This window comes from Pelecanus crispus, chromosome Z, assembly GCF_030463565.1.
Source record: "Pelecanus crispus isolate bPelCri1 chromosome Z, bPelCri1.pri, whole genome shotgun sequence".
NCBI lineage: Eukaryota > Metazoa > Chordata > Aves > Pelecaniformes > Pelecanidae > Pelecanus > Pelecanus crispus.
This window is the reverse complement of record NC_134676.1, coordinates 12,877,281-12,896,489: the sequence shown is the minus strand read 5'-3', so window position 1 is coordinate 12,896,489 and position 19,209 is coordinate 12,877,281. Positions and strand designations below refer to the sequence as shown.

Genomic DNA, 19,209 nt, shown 5'->3' with positions numbered 1-19,209 from the left:
CGCTGTGTTTGCTTTCGGTTTGCTTCTCTGGGCGTCACACCACAAAGGTGCAAGTGAGCAAACATGACGTGAAGAGGGAAAAGCCCTGGCACGTCTGCTGAATCACCCTGCGGGAAAGGCCGGTGCACCGGGCTGCCAGCTTGCCCTGCAGGCGCCATGCCCTTTCTTGGGCTGGAGGGGAAAAGGAGGAGCTTTGTGGTATCCCAGACCCCCATCGGCATTGGGACCCCTTTTCCCCATGTCCCTCTCCCTTGCAAACAGCTGTAATGTGGGACGCTGTGGAGCCTGTGTTGTTGCACAAATGAGATTGTGCAAGGCATAAAACCAGTAGTGTGAGAAGGGGATGGACGGGGAGGTGTGGGGCAGCACAGGAGCCCCCTCAAGCTCGCTCTGGCACATCTGTCGCTGGCTTCTCCCCCAGGGCTGTGTGGGGAAAAGCAAAAAGACATTTTTAGCCATGAAGATTTCCTCTGCTTTCCTGTCTCCCCTGCTGTCCTCAGTGCTGGGGCAGCCCAGCCCCTCTCCCCTCTTTCAGTGACTTCCCTGTATCCATCCTCCTGTCTGTCATTCTCCCTCTTTCTCCTACCACACGGAGTAAGCTGGGGTCAACAGGGCTCAAGTGCCAGAGCGGCCTGACTCTTACAAGATCAGTCTTGAACGTCTTTCATTAAAAATCTTAATTGTCCCAGAAAGCGGCTGAGTAAGGAGGAATACAAAAGAGAGAAGTCACAATGGACTTAATCCATAAATGGATTAGTACCTGTGACTTCATTTACCCACTAAGACATGTGAAGTGGTAGAAAATTACATTTAAGTTTTACTTAACTGAGTTGTGTTTCAGGGGTTGGGCTTTTTCTGAAGGCCTTGAGGCACGGGCAAATGGGGAACTTGGCACAAAAGGCATGAGAATTTTGCAGTTTCAGGCATGGCTTTTTTTATTCCCACAACACTAGCATACAAAGCTCAGATCTAAATGATGTAAGTAGAGACACCTACTTTGTTGTTTGCAATCAGGTTTGTCATTCTACCTGAAAAGTTCTGTTTTATTTCTCATTTTTTATGTCTTTGCCACTCTCCTGTTGCCTGCTAGCATCAATCAACACAACTTAATGTCCAAATAGGGTCCGTGTGTCTCTGGTGTGGCTGTTCATGGCTCCAAAACCGCATCTGTATTTCGTGGAATGTGTCAAAACTGCCACTTTGTCACATTTGACCAAAGGCTGATGGTCGCTGTCTCTGTCCCCACTCAGGGGTGGTGTGAAGGAGAACCCCGGGGGGGAGGTTCCCCAGAGCCAGTGGCCGGGCAGGAGCAGGGCACGCAGTGGCTGGGCGCAATGCCTGCGCACGCAGGGAAGTGACGCCGCAGGGCAGCGTGTGACTGTGATGACACGGGGAAGCAAAACCTCCCCAGGACATGGCCCTGAGCTGCACTTCCCAGTGCCCAGGGCCATGCAGGCTCCGACCCAGAGCCAGCCATCACCGTGCGGGGCATCTCTACCCTGCTGCCTCTGCGCTGCCAGCCCCTCGCCCTCCCCTTGACCTGGGCTGGGAGATTCAAAGCTTTGGTCCAGCAGTCTGTTGTGGGTTTTTTTTTTTTTCCCCCACCGTTTCCTATGCAATATTGGGTCATATAAGCGCTCACAGCACCTCCACCCTGTGTCCAGCACCCCCAGTATCAATAGGTGCCTGGAAAGCAAGTGACACTGCATTATCTAGGGCTGATGCCTGCCGCTTCTGGTAAAGGAGAGTGGGTCATTTCTCCTTGTCAAGGAGCATGGCTGAAACCAGACTCTCATCACCGGCCCTTAGCAAAAGCCCATTTCAGACTCGCCTTTGCAGAAGAAGCCAGCCATGTCTTGCTCTTTCCATGTAGTCGTGCTCCTCAAAGCACTTGACTCAGCTAAAGGACTTCACAAATTCATGATGACTGCAATAATTTCTAAAGCTTTTTTCCTTTAAAACTACAAACCCCCTCTCATTCAAAGCTCTTAAGAAAGAACATTTGGTGCAAATAAACATCCTTTCCCCAAACAAGCAGTTGCCTGCCCACCCCACAGTGACTAGAAGGGTGTTTTTCAGCAGTGAGAGTGTTTTCTGAAGTTAGCCAATACTAAAACCAGAATTTTTTGCCTTTCTATGCGTAGTCCTGTATGTGCTGGCCTCAGCTCGCTGCGCAGCAGAATCAGTCTTACACCGTTGCACTGAGCAAAGAAGTTACCTGAAGCTGTAGTTGCTTGGATTTTTCCCTACCTAGCAAAGCCACTTCCTTGACGTGCTGCTGCTATCACGGTGGTGCTGGGGAAAGCCCAGCTGCTCTTGTCAAAAATTACCTCCCTAATTCCTGATCCTGGGCAGGAGGGACTGGGATGTGGCCTCATGCCTTTGTCATGGTTTGGTCATAACCCTTTCGGGAACACAAAGGGGAAAGCACAAGCAGAAATCTGCTCTTAATTGCTGGCACGCAGCAGGTGGCAAAGGTGGCTGCGATCCCGGCTTGGATCCCGGAACTGAGGGAGGAGACACAAACATGGTACCTTGACCTGGGCAGAGTGTGATAATGCACGCAAAACCCCAAGGGCACAAAAGCCTGGTGATGGGCATCATCCCGGGGCCGTTCTCTGCTCTGAGCACCCCCGGGTGGGCACTGCAGTGGTGCCACAGCAGTAACAGGGGTGCTGGCGTCCTGTTCGCCGGCCTTACCCAATGTTGCTGAAGGTAACTGGTTTCTTTCAAGGTTTGCAGCTGGGTTGTCCTCTGCAGAAAGGTGCCTTGGCCCTTCAAGCAGTGGCAGCAGCATGGAGGAGATGGAGGAGCCAAACCAAGTGGTGCTCCCGCCCATCCTTTCCTGCGGGGGTGGGGAGGAATGACACCAAAGCCCCTGTAAGACGAAATGGCTGAAACAGTTCTATTTGAGGTCACTGCCACTTCATGAGATATCTCCTGTTGCTAAAGGAGTGACACCTGCCTCCACACTTTTGGAGGGCTTGCAGACTGGTGAGATTTGCATTGCAAAGAGACAGTGCGTGAGAAGGGAGGGCTTGGCATGACCGCTTTCTTACACCATCATCCAGACAATATAGTGACGCACTTAGGTAAAGAAAGACCCTTGTTTACAGCTGTAACAGCTTTTGGGACTATTGCTCACTGACAGTTCCACCATCAGTCAGTCACCTACTTCACGTAAAAACCCTGCCAGACTGAAAGACAACAATTCATATTCCCAGCCCTTCCTGTCCAGCCTCCTTGCACCTCTATGGATGCACGTCATGCCCTCTTACCATCTCGTGTCGACAGGATGAAAAGGGTAAAATTAGTCCTTTCCAGCAGTATGTGCTAAAAATAACAAGCAGCATGTGAGACATTGTTTTTCAGATGACTTAAAAAAACATCCCGTGGTAGGGAGAGGGAAGGAGGGAGGTGTTGTCTGTTGTCTAGCAATTTGTTCAGGAAATACCGCTTGTGCATCCAGTCTCAGGTGTGAGAGCATGAGCTGGCCAAGAGCACCAGGCTGGTTTTCACCTGGGTGAGCACAGTGTGAACACGAGCCGGGGCTGCACTTGCTGCTCTGGCAGGAGCCCACAGGCCATGGTTAATGGAGAGCACCACGGGGCGGCAACTCCAGCAGTTTGCTTCGGGAAGTGAGCTAGGTTTGGGTTTTTTGGTATCAAGTGCTTGTGGATGAGTCAGGCGGCTTCAGACAGTGATGCCATACCCGAATGATGAGATTTTTTTTTTTTTCCCATGCCCTTTAGGGAAGAGCTGGTCACAAGCATTGTGCTCTGACGACAACCTGGCTGGACAGGGGCCAGGCTCTGGCGGACAGCGTGTGAGGGTGTCTGTTTTCGCAAGGCTGTCGAGTCTTATGCGTGTAATTTGTTTCCTGGTGGGGCTGTGCAAAGATGCACTGTGCAGCACCTGTGGTAGCACCTGGCACCAGACTGATGGGCCTTCTCAGGACCACTTCACTGATGCCCCTGAAGTAAAGCTCTTCCAAGCCTCTGCTGGTGGCTCACTGGGAAAGTACAGGGACTTACTTCCCTTTGGGTGGTTTTTTTTTTTTTTTTAGTTTACTAGAAATGAGAGCCTTTGGCCAGGAAGCTCTTAGTCCTCCTCGCACCAGGAACACATGCCGCAGGCATGGTGCTCCCTGCCTGTGAAGCTGGGGAGAGGCAGCACAATGAGTCAGGGGAAAGCCTGCTGATGTGCACGGTGTAGCAGGTGAGGATCTCAGGCTCTCCTCTCCACAGACACATCTTTGGGTCCCAGCTTTAGGGCAGAATAAGCTCTGCACCATCCCTTTGGCTATTCCCTTGTCATAAGCAGTATCATTTCCCTCTTTTCCAAAACTCCAGCTTCAAACTTTGGAGAAAGTCAAAATCTGATGTTGGCAAAATGCTGCATTCCTTTCCATCTGCATCTGGGAAAAAGCCCTTAACTTGGATGTCTATCCTTCATGGATCCCCAGGGACACTCTTCCTCAAAGCTGCAATACCTCTGGTAGAGGTAATGGAGCCCCTGACACCACCCAACTGTTCTGTGGGCAGTAGTTACTAGAAAATATTAGAATATGTGTCTTAGTTTCCCATTTTGAAGTTCAAGGATATGGTTACTTCTTGTTCCTCTTAGAAGTAAAAGCCTAATCTCCCAATGCATACCTACTGGCACTCTGCTGTTGCCCTAGTGTGTGCCTGTTGACTTGGAAGTATGGAAGGAATTTGTATAATATGATCACGCATTCAGAATCCACAAGAAAAACCCAAGTCATAACAATGACTCATTTTTCTCACAAACACTTTGTATTTATTTTCTCAGCAAGCCTTCAAGACATACACGCATGGAGCATACAGTAAAACATCTGGCCCATATCCAGAACAGGCCTTAAGAAAAACAAACTCATATTGATGCAGTTATATAGCAGATCCTTTGGAGAAGTAACAAAATGAGTCCTAGGGAGGACATCAGCAAGCTCTTGCTCATATACTGGCACTGATCGCTTGGATCTAGGTCTTTTTCCCAAGTTCCCAGTGAATGCCAGCACTCTTGACAATGCTCAGAGAAACTTAAAAACATTTCATGAAAAGCAAATAGTCTTTGCAGATCTAGACAGAAAAATACTGTGCTAATACTTAACTTGGATATCCCCATGTATTTATGCAGATGCCTATTTTTGTAACATTCATGTGTGCTACAGCCTCAAGCATTGGCCAGGCTCTATGAAGCCTGCACTTTGTTTCCTATTTAATTTCAAAGCAGCATACATTGAGCAGAATACTTTTATTCAAATATTTTTTAGCTACTAATGCAAATGCTAATGCTGAATTTTCCTGAGAGTCCCAGACAGGCACAATCATTGTTTAGCGTCCTTGATGAAGACTCCAAGACTCCACCAAGCCCAGGACGTACAGCAGGAGCCCTTGTTAAGTCAGGGCTGCCTTCGATGGACAGCTTTGCCGAGTTGCATGTGGCGCTAGCCTGGCAGCTGGTGTTTAGCCTAGCAAAAACTCTTTGCATTTACTTTTTAATACCTGAAAAACCAACCTCTGTACATGTCAGCAACATACGTTACTTTGCAGTACTAAGGCAAATTCCTGAAACATTATGTTCTCACTGAAAAGGTATTAGCTGTCTTAGAGGAGGGAACCGTGCATGTGTCTCAAGCCAATGGCAAAGGTCCCAGTAACGCCCCTGGGACTGGGTTAAGTCCTCCATATGGAAAGCAGGAAAGGTCGGTCATTGTAATGACAATTTTGCAAAGGCAGATTCAGAAGAGCTAACCAAAAAATTAATTGTAAATACAAACAAGAATTCGCTACAAGGCAGGAAAAAACCTGTAATTTGAACATACCCAGAATTCAGAAAGTGCAGCCTTGTACAATGCAAATGTACTTACATACAAGGTTACTTAAGAGGAGGAACTCTGACCCTTGACCTAAGAGGTAGCTACAAAACATGATCAGCTTCAGCCATTTTCCTGCTAGCTTGCACCCATGAAAAAATACTGTTTAGGATTGTGTCTGACATGAATTGACTAGCAGACTTCCTGTTTGCCTTGATGGTGATCAGCATGCTTAATTCAGCTCCTCTGAAGCCAGCCAAGGGTAATAAACCCCTCAGTGAGACAGGCATAATGCATCACCATCCACTGGATGCGCTACAGCGGCTTCATCATTCCGGAAACGAAATGAGATTGCCATGAAATGAAATGGAAATAAAGTACAAGGGAAGAACCTTCACTTGTAAGTATAATTAAACATTCAGAAATCCAAGGCTACTTTCCTGTACTGACTGTAACATTCGATTCTATTGATATCATTTCTTCAAAGAGAGGTAGTTGCTTTCTTTGAATAAATAACATTCTCAAGAAAACCTGAGATTCAACTTGGATTCAACTTTAAGACCTACTTCTATTGAAGAGTTATTTTGTTACTTATAAAGACACAGCAGTATTGTACTGTTCTCAAGAAATTATTTGTAATATTGAAAGAATCCTTCCACCAAACACACATACCTCAGTATCTGTATTTGTGTAATATATATGTATTATATAGTGCTATACTAAAGTATGCTACCCTCCCTGCTGCATGAAGTATTTCCTTTATTATCAGAAAACATTATGCTTTCTTCTAGTTAATATAGTGTATTTTTATGTCCTGTTTTGAACATTTTTTCATACTATTTTTTGAGCCTAACAAGTGGCATTCAATTAATAGTTCTGTGAAATACTAATTTCATATGCATGGGGTCCACTTACTTATATTTTTATATATAGAATATATATATGCAAATATATAAATATATGTAAAAACTATAGACTAGAACTATGTGACATCGTGTTAATTCATAGAATTGTAAATTTTAGTCCACAAAGTCCACAACATCCTGTAACAAATAACCTTTCAATAAAGATAGTGGTTTACTTAAATCAAATAATCCCACCACCAGGTCCCTGTCCAGCAGAATCCATGCTTTGGAAAACAAGAGCAGTCAGAAGCTGAGGTACTGGCTTTTGCCTCGTGATAAACAATCCCATGTTCCAAGACACTGACACTGTTTTTGTCTCCTTCCTAAAGGTGGTCCGAGCTCCTCGGTGAAACGCAGCTGTGGGACAGGAGGACCAGAGGGAAACTGGGGAAACCAGGCTCCTGGAAGCCGTCTCAGAGCAGGCCGAAGGGCAAGTTCTGTCTTGCTCCAAGTCTCCCCACTGCATGGTGAGGGGGGCCCTGCCCATTGCTCTCTTCTTCTTCTTTTTTTTTTTTTTTTATTTCCACCCGGCATTCATTCCTACGCCAATATTGCTGTAACATTTTTCAAGGAAATCACGTTGCGGAAATCCTTCAGCGGCTACAGGCAGCAAAAATACAACGCAAAGAGCTTTCTCCATCTCCCAGCATCGGTGAAGTCTCGTTCCAAATCCACAAAGCCGAGGTCTTCCCTGCTTTTCAGCAAACCGTGTCCGAGGGGGGTGCTCACGTTTCCGGGCAGAACAGCTTGGCCAGGAGGTTCAGGATCTTCTGCCGCAGGTCCCACTTGTCGCCGATCTTTCGCAGCTGCAGGGCGCACTCCGCCGCCGCCTCGCGCTCTGCAGGGACAGCAGGGCCGTCAGCCGCGCGCGCCGCCTGCCCGCCCGCACCGCCGCGGGGCTCTACTCACACCTTCACAAGATCGCAGTTTGGGGTTGGGTTGGTTTGTTTTTTGTTTTTTTTTTTCCCGAGCTTTTCCTTTTTTAATCTCCATATTAACACACGCACACACACACACACACACCCCCCAGCCCCGGGTACGAGCAGCGGCTGTACCCCCCTCGCGTTCGCACGGGCGGCCGCAACCGCATCCTGCCGCCTGCGGCGGGCGGGCGCTGCCCCCGCCCCGGGTGCTGGAGCCGGCCCGGGGGGCGCGGCAGCGGCCCCGGCCGACGAGCGTGGCGGTGTGTGCCTGTGTGTGCGCCCCGCCGCCCCGCACCCCGCTGCCTTCACCCCCCGGTACCTGCGGGAGCGGCGGGCGGCGCGGCCTTGCGCAGGGTCCTGCCGGGCATCATCGCGGCGGCGGGGGTCGGCTCGGCGGGGGACGGCTCGGCTGGGCTCGGCTCGGCTGGGCTCAGCTCGGCTCGGCGGGGCTCGGCTCGCTTCAGCTTGGCTCGACGGTAGCAACCAACTGCGGGCCAGCGGGGCGGAGCGCGGCTCTAAGAGCGGCGGGGTTTTCCCCGCGCCGTGACGTGAGGAAACCGCGCAGGAATCCCGCCCCCTCCCCCCCCCCCCCCCCTCCGGGCGGGCAGGTGGCGGCGTGCCGGAGCCCGCCCCGGGCGGCCGGGGGCCGTGGGCACAGCCTCCGCTGCGGGCGAAGAGGAATGGAGGGATGGGGTGTGCGGGAAGAGGAGCAGGTGGAGGGGTGGGGGGTGCCTGGGGGAGGAGAGGTGGAGGGATGGGGGTGTTGAGGTAGGAGGAGTTGGAGGTGTGCGATGGGCTCGTGGCGAGCCCAGAGAGCTGGAGGGATGGGGTGTGCTTAGGTAAGATTGGAGATGGAGGTTTTGGATGGGCTTGTGGCGAGCCCGGAGAGCTGGAGGGATGGGGTGTGCTTAGGTAAGATTGGGGATGGAGGTTTGGGACGGGCTCGTGGCGAGCCCGGAGAGCTGGAGGGATGGAGTGTGCTTAGGTAAGATTGGAGATGGAGGTGTGGGATAGGCTTACGGTGGCTCAGGAGAGGTGGAGGGATGCGGTGTGCTTAGGTAAGAGGAAATGGAGGCATGGGATGGGCTTGTGGTGAGCCAGGAGAGGTGAAGGGATGGAGTGTGCTTAGGTAAGAGGAGATGGAGGTGTATGATAGGCTTGCGGTGGGGTGGGCCAGGAGAGGTGGAGGGATGGGGTGTGCTTAGGTAAGATTGGCGATGGATGTGTGGGATAGGCTTGCAGTGGGCCAGGAGAGGTGAAGGGATTTGCACCCTCTGGGCAAGAAAAGCCGGAGGGGTGGGGTGGGCTTGCGCTAGGCAAGGAGAGATGCGAGGGTGGGTTGTGCTTGTGGTGGTCCAGGAGAGATGGAGGGGGTTGTGCTTGTGCTGAGGAAGAAGAGGTGGAGGAATGGGGTGTGCTTGGACAAGCAGAAGCAAGGGATGAGGAGTGCTTGTGGTGGGCAAGAAGACATGGAGGGATGGGTCTGCTTGTTCTTAACCAGGAGATGCACCTGACACAGTGCTGTGTTATTATTCAAGGTGATGGTGATGTTGGCCTTGAACAAGCCATAGGAAAACAAGCTGGCCCATATCATGTGCTGTTTGCGACTTAGGGTCACCCTCCTGCTGCTGGATCCTCCCCATGGCAGTGCCGTGCCTGCACGGCATGTTGCTGGCTGACACATGCCGGGGCACTCTTACCTGCGCTTGCTGGAATTTTAGATGACACTTTTTACAAGAAACAAGAGCTGGAATTATAAAGTGGCTCTTGTGAATTTGTGATTGTTGCACAGTGTTGAGAGCGCTGCCAGTGACACGTGAGTCACTCATCTCCTTCCTGTCTCTTGGAGAGTTGGTATTTGGCACTGTGGCACATAGGATGGACTTTTGTTTTCAGAGGGAAATGAAAACAGCTTGAGGTAAAGAAAGCACAGATGAGCCAGACATAACAAAGAACTGATTTGTAGTAAATGCTAAAATAAATGCCCGTGTCTCCCATCAAAACACAGCTTCAAGAAGGAAAAGATGTCACAGTGTAATACAGACCCACAAGGGGCTGTTGGGAAGCTCCTTTCTGTGCGACAGTCAAGTGTTTAGAAATGCTGATGACTTTGATGTCTATTAGAAGAGGAAACGTTCACCAGCTCAGCTCAGAAACCCTTCCCCCTGCATACTTCCTGGAATGGCACACCTGAAACAGGGCTGGGATTTTTCTCCCTGTGTAGGAAACCTCAGCCCCGTTGGTGCCTGGCAGAAGGCAGTGGGCACAGTGGTGCTGCAGGGCTGGCACATGGGAGAGGCAGCGGTGCCGGCTCACGGACAGGGCATTTCTCAGGGTGAGGTGTCTGAACGAAGGCTATGGCTGGATGAGGCTTTTGCATGGCCGTTCCAAAGACGGTGGCTGGGCGCTGGCTCCGGCGGCATCCCGCAGTGCGCTGTGCCGGGTTGTGACCTGGTGTCAGAGCAGCTTAGGTTGGCCACGGAGGAGTTTCTGATGTTTTTGAGAAGGTATTGCCTTCACCTCTCATCCTTTGGTGTATAACCAAATAAGCATATATGCTTATTAGCTTGACTTGATGTGTTTAGGGTCTTTGAAAAAAGTATGTGAACATTCCCATTTGTAACCCAGCCCTCCGACCACATCATTCCTGTTACATAAGAAACTGTTTCTTCAAAACAAGTCTGTTGGATTTTTGATGGCAGGAAGGCAGGTAAACAGCTGAGGAGCATGCTGGGCTGTGTGGCACGTCGTCCCTGACAGTGGAGGTGCTGTGGTCTGTAGCACGTGATGCTCAGGGCTGCATCTTATGGCCATAGCCTGATGGCTGCCCCATAAATCACGGCAACCCCTCCAGGACACCAGCACGGGGGGGCCAGGGTGCTTACTGAGACCCTTGTGTGCCCCTAGTGCTCAGCACTCCCAAATGCAGGGAAAGCAGTCATGAATTCAGGCTGCGGGGGAGAGGGATACACAGGTCCCTTGTGCTGCTGTTATTTGCTCATTTGCAGACACCACCAAGCTGAGTGGTGCGGTTGACACGCCAGAAGGATGAGATGTCATCCAAAGGGACCTGGACAAGCTGGAGAGGTGGGCCTGTGTGAACCTCATGAGGTTCAACAAGGCCAAGTGCAAGGTCCTGCACCTGGGATGGGGCAACCCCGGACACCAATACAGGCTGGGGCATGAAGGGGTTGAGAGCAGCCCTGCGGAGAAGGGCTTGGGGGTACTGGGGCATGAAAAGCTGGACATGGGCCGGGAATGTGCGCTCATGGCCCAGAAAGCCAACCCCATCCTGGGCTGCATCAACAGCAGCGTGGCCAGCAGGTCGAGGGGGGGGATCCTGCCCCTCTGCTCTGCTCTGGTGAGACCCCACCTGGAGCCCTGCGTCCAGCTCTGGGGCCCTCAGCACAAGGACATGGACCTGCTGGAGCGGGTCCAGAGGAGGGCCACCAAAATGATCCGAGGGCTGGAGCCCCTCTCCTACGAGGCCAGGCTGAGGGAGTTGGGGTTGTTCAGCCTGGAGAAGAGAAGGCTGCGAGGAGACCTTATTGCGGCCTTCCAGTGCTTAAAGGGGGCCTACAGGAAGGATGGGGACAATCTTTTTAGCAAGGCCTGTTGTGACAGGGCAAGGAGTAATGGTTTTAAACTAAAGAAGAATAGATTTAGGCTGGATATAAGGAAGACATTTTTTACAATGAGGGTGGTGAAGCACTGGCACAGGTTGCCCAGAGAGGCGGTGGAGGCCCCATCCCTGGCAACATCCCAGGCCAGGTTGGACGGGGCTCTGAGCACCCTGCTCTGGTTAAAGCTGTCCCTGCTCACGGCAGGGGGGTGGGCTGGATGATCTCTAAAGGTCCCTTCCAACCCAAAGCATTCTGTGATTCTATGATTCTATTCTATGATTTATTTGCTCATTTGGGCAGAGCCAGGTATGACCTGGGGCTTGCTCTTTGTGAATTCAGAGACAGATCTAATACTTGGGCAAATTATTTAAATGACTGTTCCTCCAGTGAGGCAAAAACCAAATGAACCTCGATCCTGCCCTGCTTAGCAACGCTTCCTCACCCAAAAGCTGGATGATCTTTAAAGGCAACTTCCCCCTATATCTCTGCAGCAACACAAAGAGATGGGCCCCTCTTTTGGGCGTATGTGGGAGAGGAGATGCTTTCCTATCAGGGCAGCTGGGCCCAAACCAGTGGGACAGTAGAGTCACAGGCATTCCTTTATTTTCTTTTAAAATAGTGGTAGGGTAATAAGAACAGTGGGAGACTTTAGTGTACAAAATGGGTTAATAGACCCACCTGTGAGCTGGAGTATCTGAAGAGCTCATCTCCCCCATCACTGCGGTCAGAACTGTGTATCTGTGGCGTAAGGCAGGAAGCCCCACTGTTCAGAGGGGAGCTGACTTGCACCAGCTCCGGATCTGGCCCGCCTCCCCGCAGGATTTTACTGGTGTGGGGAGGTCTTACTGGTGTGCGACAAATCACAGTCCGTTACGGTGGGAGCAGCACATGGCGGGGCCGCTGCCAATTACAGGATTGCACAACAGGGGCAGAGCAGAAAAAAAGTCCATTGTGGTTTCAAGCCACCAGCAAGCTCTGATATTTTTTTGTTTCAGTTCCCTTAAATAAAGCGGTGTAGCTGTGGGAAGCACAGGCCCCTGGGAAGCTGCGCTACCCAAAAGCTGTTTCTTGCTGTGGCTCCACCGAGCAGGACCGTGGATCCCCAGGTGCGCACAGCCACGGCGGGGAGCAGAGCAACAGCCCAAGGAGCACAACCCCCTTGGAGCAGCCTTCCAGTTTATTTCTGTTTAAATAAACATTTAAAGTTAGAGCAATTACACAGCTGAGAAGAGAGAATCATCTTTAGATAACATGCCCGGGCTTCACCGGTGTCTGGGTGATGCGGTCTAACCAGGAACATGTTATTGAAAGCCAACACGTGATGGATTCTCAGTATGAGTAACACCAGCGGGCAGGCTTGCTGAAAGCAGACTGAATGTTGCAGAAACGAAATCAAAAGTAGGAGAGAAAGGAAACTAGCAGTTTTTCCTCTGAACTCAGTTATTTGTGCTGAATCAGCTTCAAGCTGTTTCTGTGCCTGCCTGTAAGATCTTAAATAAATCTCTGGTACCGCTTTGTTATTGGAGTTCATCTCATCTTCCCAAGGCTGTCTGGTGTTGACAGCTCTTGTGTTAACTGAGAAGCTGTTTGTTTCGCTCTCTCCCTTTTCCCGTTTCCGCAGACCGCAGCGTCGGCAGTTCCTGTTGATCCTCGCAGGTCCCAGCACCCGAGCAGGAAACTCGGCTCTATTGTCGGGAGCACACACCAAAGGTCATTTCAGGAAAGTGCGGCAGGGTGTGTCCATGCCGAATGAGGGTGATGATGGCCTTGGCAGGCTTCTTTTTTTTTTTTTTTTCCATTTCTTAAATCACTCTAATGCTCTTGTTTGCTCTTCTGTGGCACCTTTCCTCCAGGGATCTCTCTCACCATTACAAGTAAAGCTTCATAAATCCTCAAGCCTTAAGCATTAATCTCAACCTCACTTTTCAAGGAAACAGCTTTGTCCTGTGTTAGTGATTTTCTAGTGACAACTGCAGCAAAGCTTCAGCCTCCAGCAGCTGCTGCTGCACTGCCAACACCTCCACTATGGTGAGAGAAGAGGTTAATGCAGATTTAAATAGTTAAGTGAAATTCTCCAGCTAATGGGAGTGTCGATCTGCTGGAGGGTAGGATGGCCCTGCAGAGGGACCTGGACAGGCTGGATTGATGGGCCGAGGCCACCTGTATGAGGTTTAACAAGGCCAAGTACCGGGTCCTGCACTTCGGTCACAACAACCCCATGCAACGCTACAGGCTTGGGGAAGAGTGGCTGGAAAGCTGCCTGGCTGAAAAGGACCTGGGGGTGCTGGCTGACAGCTGGCTGAACATGAGCCAGCAGTGTGGCCAGGTGGCCAAGAAGGCCAACAGCATCCTGGCTTGTATCAGGAATGGTGTGGCCAGCAGGAGCAGGGAGGTGGTTGTCCCCCTGGACTCAGCACTGGTGAGGCCGCACCTGGAATACTGTGTCCAGTTTTGGGCCCCTCAGTACAAGAAAGACATTGAGGTGCTGGAGCGTGTTCAGAGAAGGGCAACAAGGCTGGTGAAGGGTCTGGAGCACAGGTCTTATGAGGAGCGGTTGAGGGAGCTGGGGTTGTTTAGCCTGGAGAAGAGGAGGCTGAGGGGAGACCTGATCGCTCTCTACAACTGCCTGAAAGGAGGTTGTAGTGAGGTGGGTGTTGGGCTCTTCTCCCAAGTAGATAATGATAGGACAAGAGGAAATGGGCTCAAGCTGCGCCAGGGGAGGTTTAGGTTGGAAATTAGGAAAAATTTCTTTACGGAAGGGGTGGTCAAGAATTGGAACAGGCTGCCCAGAGAGGTGGTGGAGTCTCCACCCCTGGAAGTGTTCAAAAAATGGGTAGATGTGGCACTTTGGGACATGGTTTAGTCTAGTCTACCCTTAATTGGTTTAGTGTGGACTTGGTAGTGTAGGTTAATGGTTGGACTGGATGATCTTAAAGGTCTTTTCCAACCTAAACGATTCTATGATTCTATGATTCTATAACTTGACTTTGAACTGCTGGTGTGATCCAGCACCAGACAGGAAAAGAAACTGAGGAGACCTGCCTGCCCACTGCTCAAATGTAACCCCCACTTGCACAGGTCTTTTCTGCTGTGTAAATATTACCTAACAGCCCTACCACTAATTCTTAGACTCTGCCTAATGCTGTTCTCTCTTGTCTGCTTCTCTTGAAAGCTTAAACATATAATTTTCTTAGCAAAAAGTGAACTTGCATGGCTTATTCAATTATCACAGTGCTCTGTCACTGGTGGAGGGAATGAACACCCAACTTTTCCTCTGTGATCACCTGTGTGCCAAGCAGGTGGCATTCATTAATTTCTTCCAAAATGCTTCTGAAAGATGACTCGTGTGTCTGATCTGGTGCCCACCAAAGCCAGGGTAGGCAAAGCAGTTTTACTACTGAGAGCAGTAACATTTGATTTAGGATGGGGTTGGATACCAGAGCCCCTCCGTGATGTAGCTGAAGTGGAAGCAACTTTATATCAACTGCATGCTCTTTAATCAAGGAGTAACTGTGAGGAAACTTAGTTGACTGAATTTTCCTCATCATAGGTTGTTATATAGTTAATTCTAAATTAGCCAGGGCAGATTATCTGGTGAGCTGAATTTTCTGTGAAAGTAGAAAGTAAAGACACAGCAGGTGGCTCCTTGTAAGGTCATTCCTGATTCAGCCCATTGGTAAAGCTTTCTAAAGAGCTAGAAAGGTAGTTTATTAAGTGGGTTTTAGCACTCGTGAAGATGACAATATCTTCATAAAGGCCAGTCTTTGCAGTCGTTATCTAGAAGAACTACGTATTAGTAGAGTAATTATTGGTGTTAATGACTGTTTATCAGGCTGGTGGAGTATTTGCTGAAGAGCTCTCCTCAGTGTGCGTAGGTGTCTTTGCAAACACCAAGCATACTGTTAGTACAGCTGCACTGTCACTGCTGGGTTTTTGCAGAAGTCCTTCCTTGGATGATGCCTGTGATTATTTTCTGTGCTGCTATCTTTGTTGAAAATTTGAATGTGCTCCATTTCTGGAGTTCTTCATTGCTTGCTGGTTTGCCAGATCTTTTCCAGGCTCTGGCTATGTCCTGTTTCCCCTGTTCCTTACACCTCCTCTGCACTTTGTCATATTTTTTGTGTATAGTCAATGCAGCAGGTGTGGGATTGAAAAAAGATGGCAAATCCCACGTGTGAGACACTTGGTGCTTTCCTGGCATGATGGTGCCTTGCAGCTGAGCCAGCAGTCTGGTAACCCGTGCAGGGCTCATTATCACTGACTTGCTGCAAATCACTGAAGTCTAATGGGAGAATTAGGAATCCAAAGGAGCTTTGCTGGACATGGGCATGGTGACCTGGGATTCCTAGTCTGCCACCGAGCTGGTCCTCAGTGCTGCAGTGTCTCCCCTGTACTCTTCCAATGCTCTTCAGCTGGGACAGGAGCTATTTTGCATGCTTAGAGTATTTTCAGACTATTCTGATTTTCTCTGTGCTGGGTTTTGGAAGTACCTTGTTTGAATAATCTCCAATTGGATAAAGAATCACTTAGTCCCGCTAAATCCCACAAAGCAGATTTAACTTAGGGCAAGGTTGAATTCAGCAAGCAGATTGAATGTAGGGCAAAAGGCGAACAGAATTAATAACACAAAGCAGGACTGAAACAAGGTGGGACACAGTATCTTTTGTGAAGCCTTCTCCTTTGAAATTTTTAGGACTTAACTGCTTATTCACACTGCTTTATAAAGATTAGACCTCTGCATTTGGAAAAGGCAGATGTGTGTTCATCATTATAAGAAAGTACAGGATCTCCTCTACAACTGGAATGGTCAGTGATTTGTATGAACTGAATAAGAAATTAGGTGTGTTTGTTTGGGGATCTTGGGACCATGTCTTTGCTATAACAAGGAAATAATGAGAACATGATTTGAATTTCATTTCAAATTGTCTGTTTAGGAAGAGAAGGCACAAAATATGAGACTATATCGTGGATAGATCATCACAGCCCAGACCTCAGGAGCTGGCAGGAATATGGGAGCAGGCTGTGCCCTTACCCCACACATGCGCACACACACATGCATTGCCGAGATACAGCCGTTTTGGGGTGCTCTGGTGAGTCTCCAGCCACCAGAACATCACTGGCGGAGGCTGGACCTTTTCCATTTCAGGATCTGCACGCTGCCTTGTGGCAGCATGAAACCTGCTATATGCTCTACCTCTCTATATGAAGGGTCCCTATGCAGGCTGTGCTGGCTGAGAAGTAGGGCAGACCGAAATTGTGTCTTGGTGAAAGCTGGCAGGGTGGCCACAGACTGTGAAGGCAGAGGCATCACTTGACTCATCGCTAGACTGACAACAAAGTTGGTATGACAGAGCTGACAGCATCCCATGTTGTGAGGCAGTTTCACTTTAAAGCTTTGCCTCTGGTTGTGCTGAAATGAGTTCATTTCCTTTTTGGTTTTATTTTTCATACACAAAAACAGGGAGGGAGGAGGGTGCGACTTTTGCTGCTTGTTCTAAATGGAACAGAAAACGAAAATCCTCTGGTGGAGATGGAAAGTCCTGTACGGCTGCTCTGCAGATAACACCGCAGGAGCTTTAGGCGTGAAGGGCTGCAAGAAGAAATGTGTCGGTGGCAATGACCTTGCACGGAAATGGAAGGAGGCTTGCTCCTTGCTACCAAAAAGTGCTCCCTTTGGGCTATCTGCTTTCTCTGTAAGAGTGAGCCGCTTGTAAAGAAGAGGAGGACATGGTGGAAGTGGTGGGACTGGGTGGTCACTTGCAGACAGGAGTGCTGTCCTCCCTGAGCACCCGTCTATTAACCATGTTGACCTAAGGGCTGGATCCATCCATTTCTTGACTTCAGGAGAGCCCTGCTATGGGGAGCAGCTCCACGTAGCACCACCAACTGCCGTTCATAGTCCACCCTTAGCTAAATGAATACCACATCTGAGATTCTGCTTTGTTTCCAGGTGACATGAGGGAAAGCAAAACCAGCACAGAGCTGGACGTGTTTGATGTCCACACTGGCTCTGAACATGGGGACAAGCTTCTCCCACACATCCACAGTCATGTGCCCGTCCTCCCCAGCACGCACACTTTTGGCCGTGGGTGTGCCACCGTGGGGTGTTGGCTGCTGGTGGGAGAGGGAAAGCTGCTGGGGTGACCTTTGGCATTAAAAGTGCAAACAAACAAGTCAGAAATCAGAAGTCTCCCTTCGAGGGTTAGGACACTGTGTATCTTCCTCACCAGAGATCTCACTGCAGATACACCAGCTGACTCCAAGGGGTATAAAGGAGAAGTAAAGAGGGGAAACAGGAAAAAGGGGTTTGCACTTGACAGCAACAAAGTATTTTTTGCACTTTACAACCTGTTTATATTCTCTGGGCCTTCTGTGTTTTGGGAAGGTGCTGGCGTCAGCTGCTCCCTGCCTCCCTTATGGGTCTGGATGCCGTGTGCATGCCCCGTGGCCCTCAGCAGGGCTGTCACCACTCCCACCTGCTCTACATGTGCAGGAGAGGAGGAGGGGAGTGCAGATGCTTGTGGGGAGGAAGCAGAGGTGGGGTCACGGTGAGGAAGTGTGTGGTCTGTGTCCCACAGGCAGGAGTAAGACTCGACTTCATGTGGCTGCATCTTGGGTTGCATCATGCTTTGTGGGCATGATGCCATCCTTCCTCCCTATTTCATCATCCTGCCGTGGGCAATGAGGTGGAGCTGGGGGGGGCACATGGGCTGTGAATCTGCGAGGAGCCCTCAATCTGCAAAGACACAAGAAGTCAGGGGTTTGGTTTTGTTTTTTTTTTTTTCAGGGGTGTGTTGTTGTTATTGTTGTTATTTTTAACACAAGGAAATTTAATTGCCCAGAGGTGGCAGGAGCATGGGAGGGCATGGCTGGTGTGACCAGGCTGTGTCTGCAATTATGGCAGAGGACAGTGGCAGTCAGGGAGAGGCAAGGGGAGCACTCTGCTGAGGAGGTAACAGAGGACCTCCGAAAGGGCTGGGGAAGGGGTGAGCGGCAGAGGAGCCTCCCCAGACAGGTGCCAGCTGCTGCCCACTGCCCTGCAGCTGTGGGGGATGCTAGGGGCAGTTTTGCGGCATGGAGTCAACAGGACCCTGACAAATTAGTCAAGAGCCTGTGTGGTGATTTGCCGATAAGGTGTTATGAGTACTTTCCCTCCCTTTCCCTGGACCCCAGTGCTGCAGGCAGAGCTGTCGGAGGGAAATGCTCTGAAGGTGCCTCCTGAGCGCTCAGAGGAACTGGCAGGGTGCCCTGAGGAGCAGGTGTCCAGGAGGTGCACCAGCAGGCAGGTGCAGGGTGGGATGTCCCATGCCAGGAGGGCTATAGGGTCCCACTGAGCATGGCAGGAAAGAGGAGAAAGCTAGCAGCTGCCGTTGTGGGGCAACTGGAGCAGACTGCCCCACAAGCCCCTCACCCACCCCTGCAGGGACGCCTCGGGGGCGAGTGGTCTGCACCCCACTGGTGGGGTTCACCTCCAGGAGAGTGTCTGTCTGGCTGTCTCCTCTGCCTCAGGCATCCCTGCTGACCATGTGGCTGCTGGAGTGTCGCTGGTGAACCCATGGGACATGACCCTCTTGGGGTGCCCATGTGATCTCCATGGCATATTACACCCTCAGGTGATGCTGGTCACCCCATGAAATATGACCCACTGGGGTGATCCTGTGGAAAGTGAACCCCCCTGGCACGTCCCTGGTGGCTGCAGGTGCTGGGACATCCCTGAGCTGGGAAGGGGCAAGCGGCATGGGGCTGCTTCCCTTGTGGCCCCAGGACTTCCCTTGCTGGTCTCTCGTGGTGTCCTCCAGTTTCTCTGGAGACCTGGTGTCGCCACCACCACCTCCTCCTCCTTGAGCTGGTGATGAAGGTCCCACCTCCCATCACTCAGGCTGGGGAGTCACGCAGGGGCGCAGACTGCGGGACCAGCTGGC

At 50.6% G+C, this 19,209-nt stretch overlaps 1 protein-coding gene across 1 annotated transcript; it reads right to left on the bottom strand.

Moving 5' to 3' along the window:
- Positions 1-7,466: 7,466 nt before the first annotated feature.
- PMAIP1 (phorbol-12-myristate-13-acetate-induced protein 1) lies at positions 7,467-8,035 on the bottom strand. Its single transcript, XM_075727160.1, has 2 exons — positions 7,984-8,035; positions 7,467-7,579 (listed from the first exon to the last, which is right to left on the bottom strand). The coding sequence occupies exons 1-2, from the start codon at positions 8,033-8,035 to the stop codon at positions 7,467-7,469; spliced, it is 165 nt and encodes a 54-aa protein (XP_075583275.1).
- Positions 8,036-19,209: the final 11,174 nt, after the last annotated feature.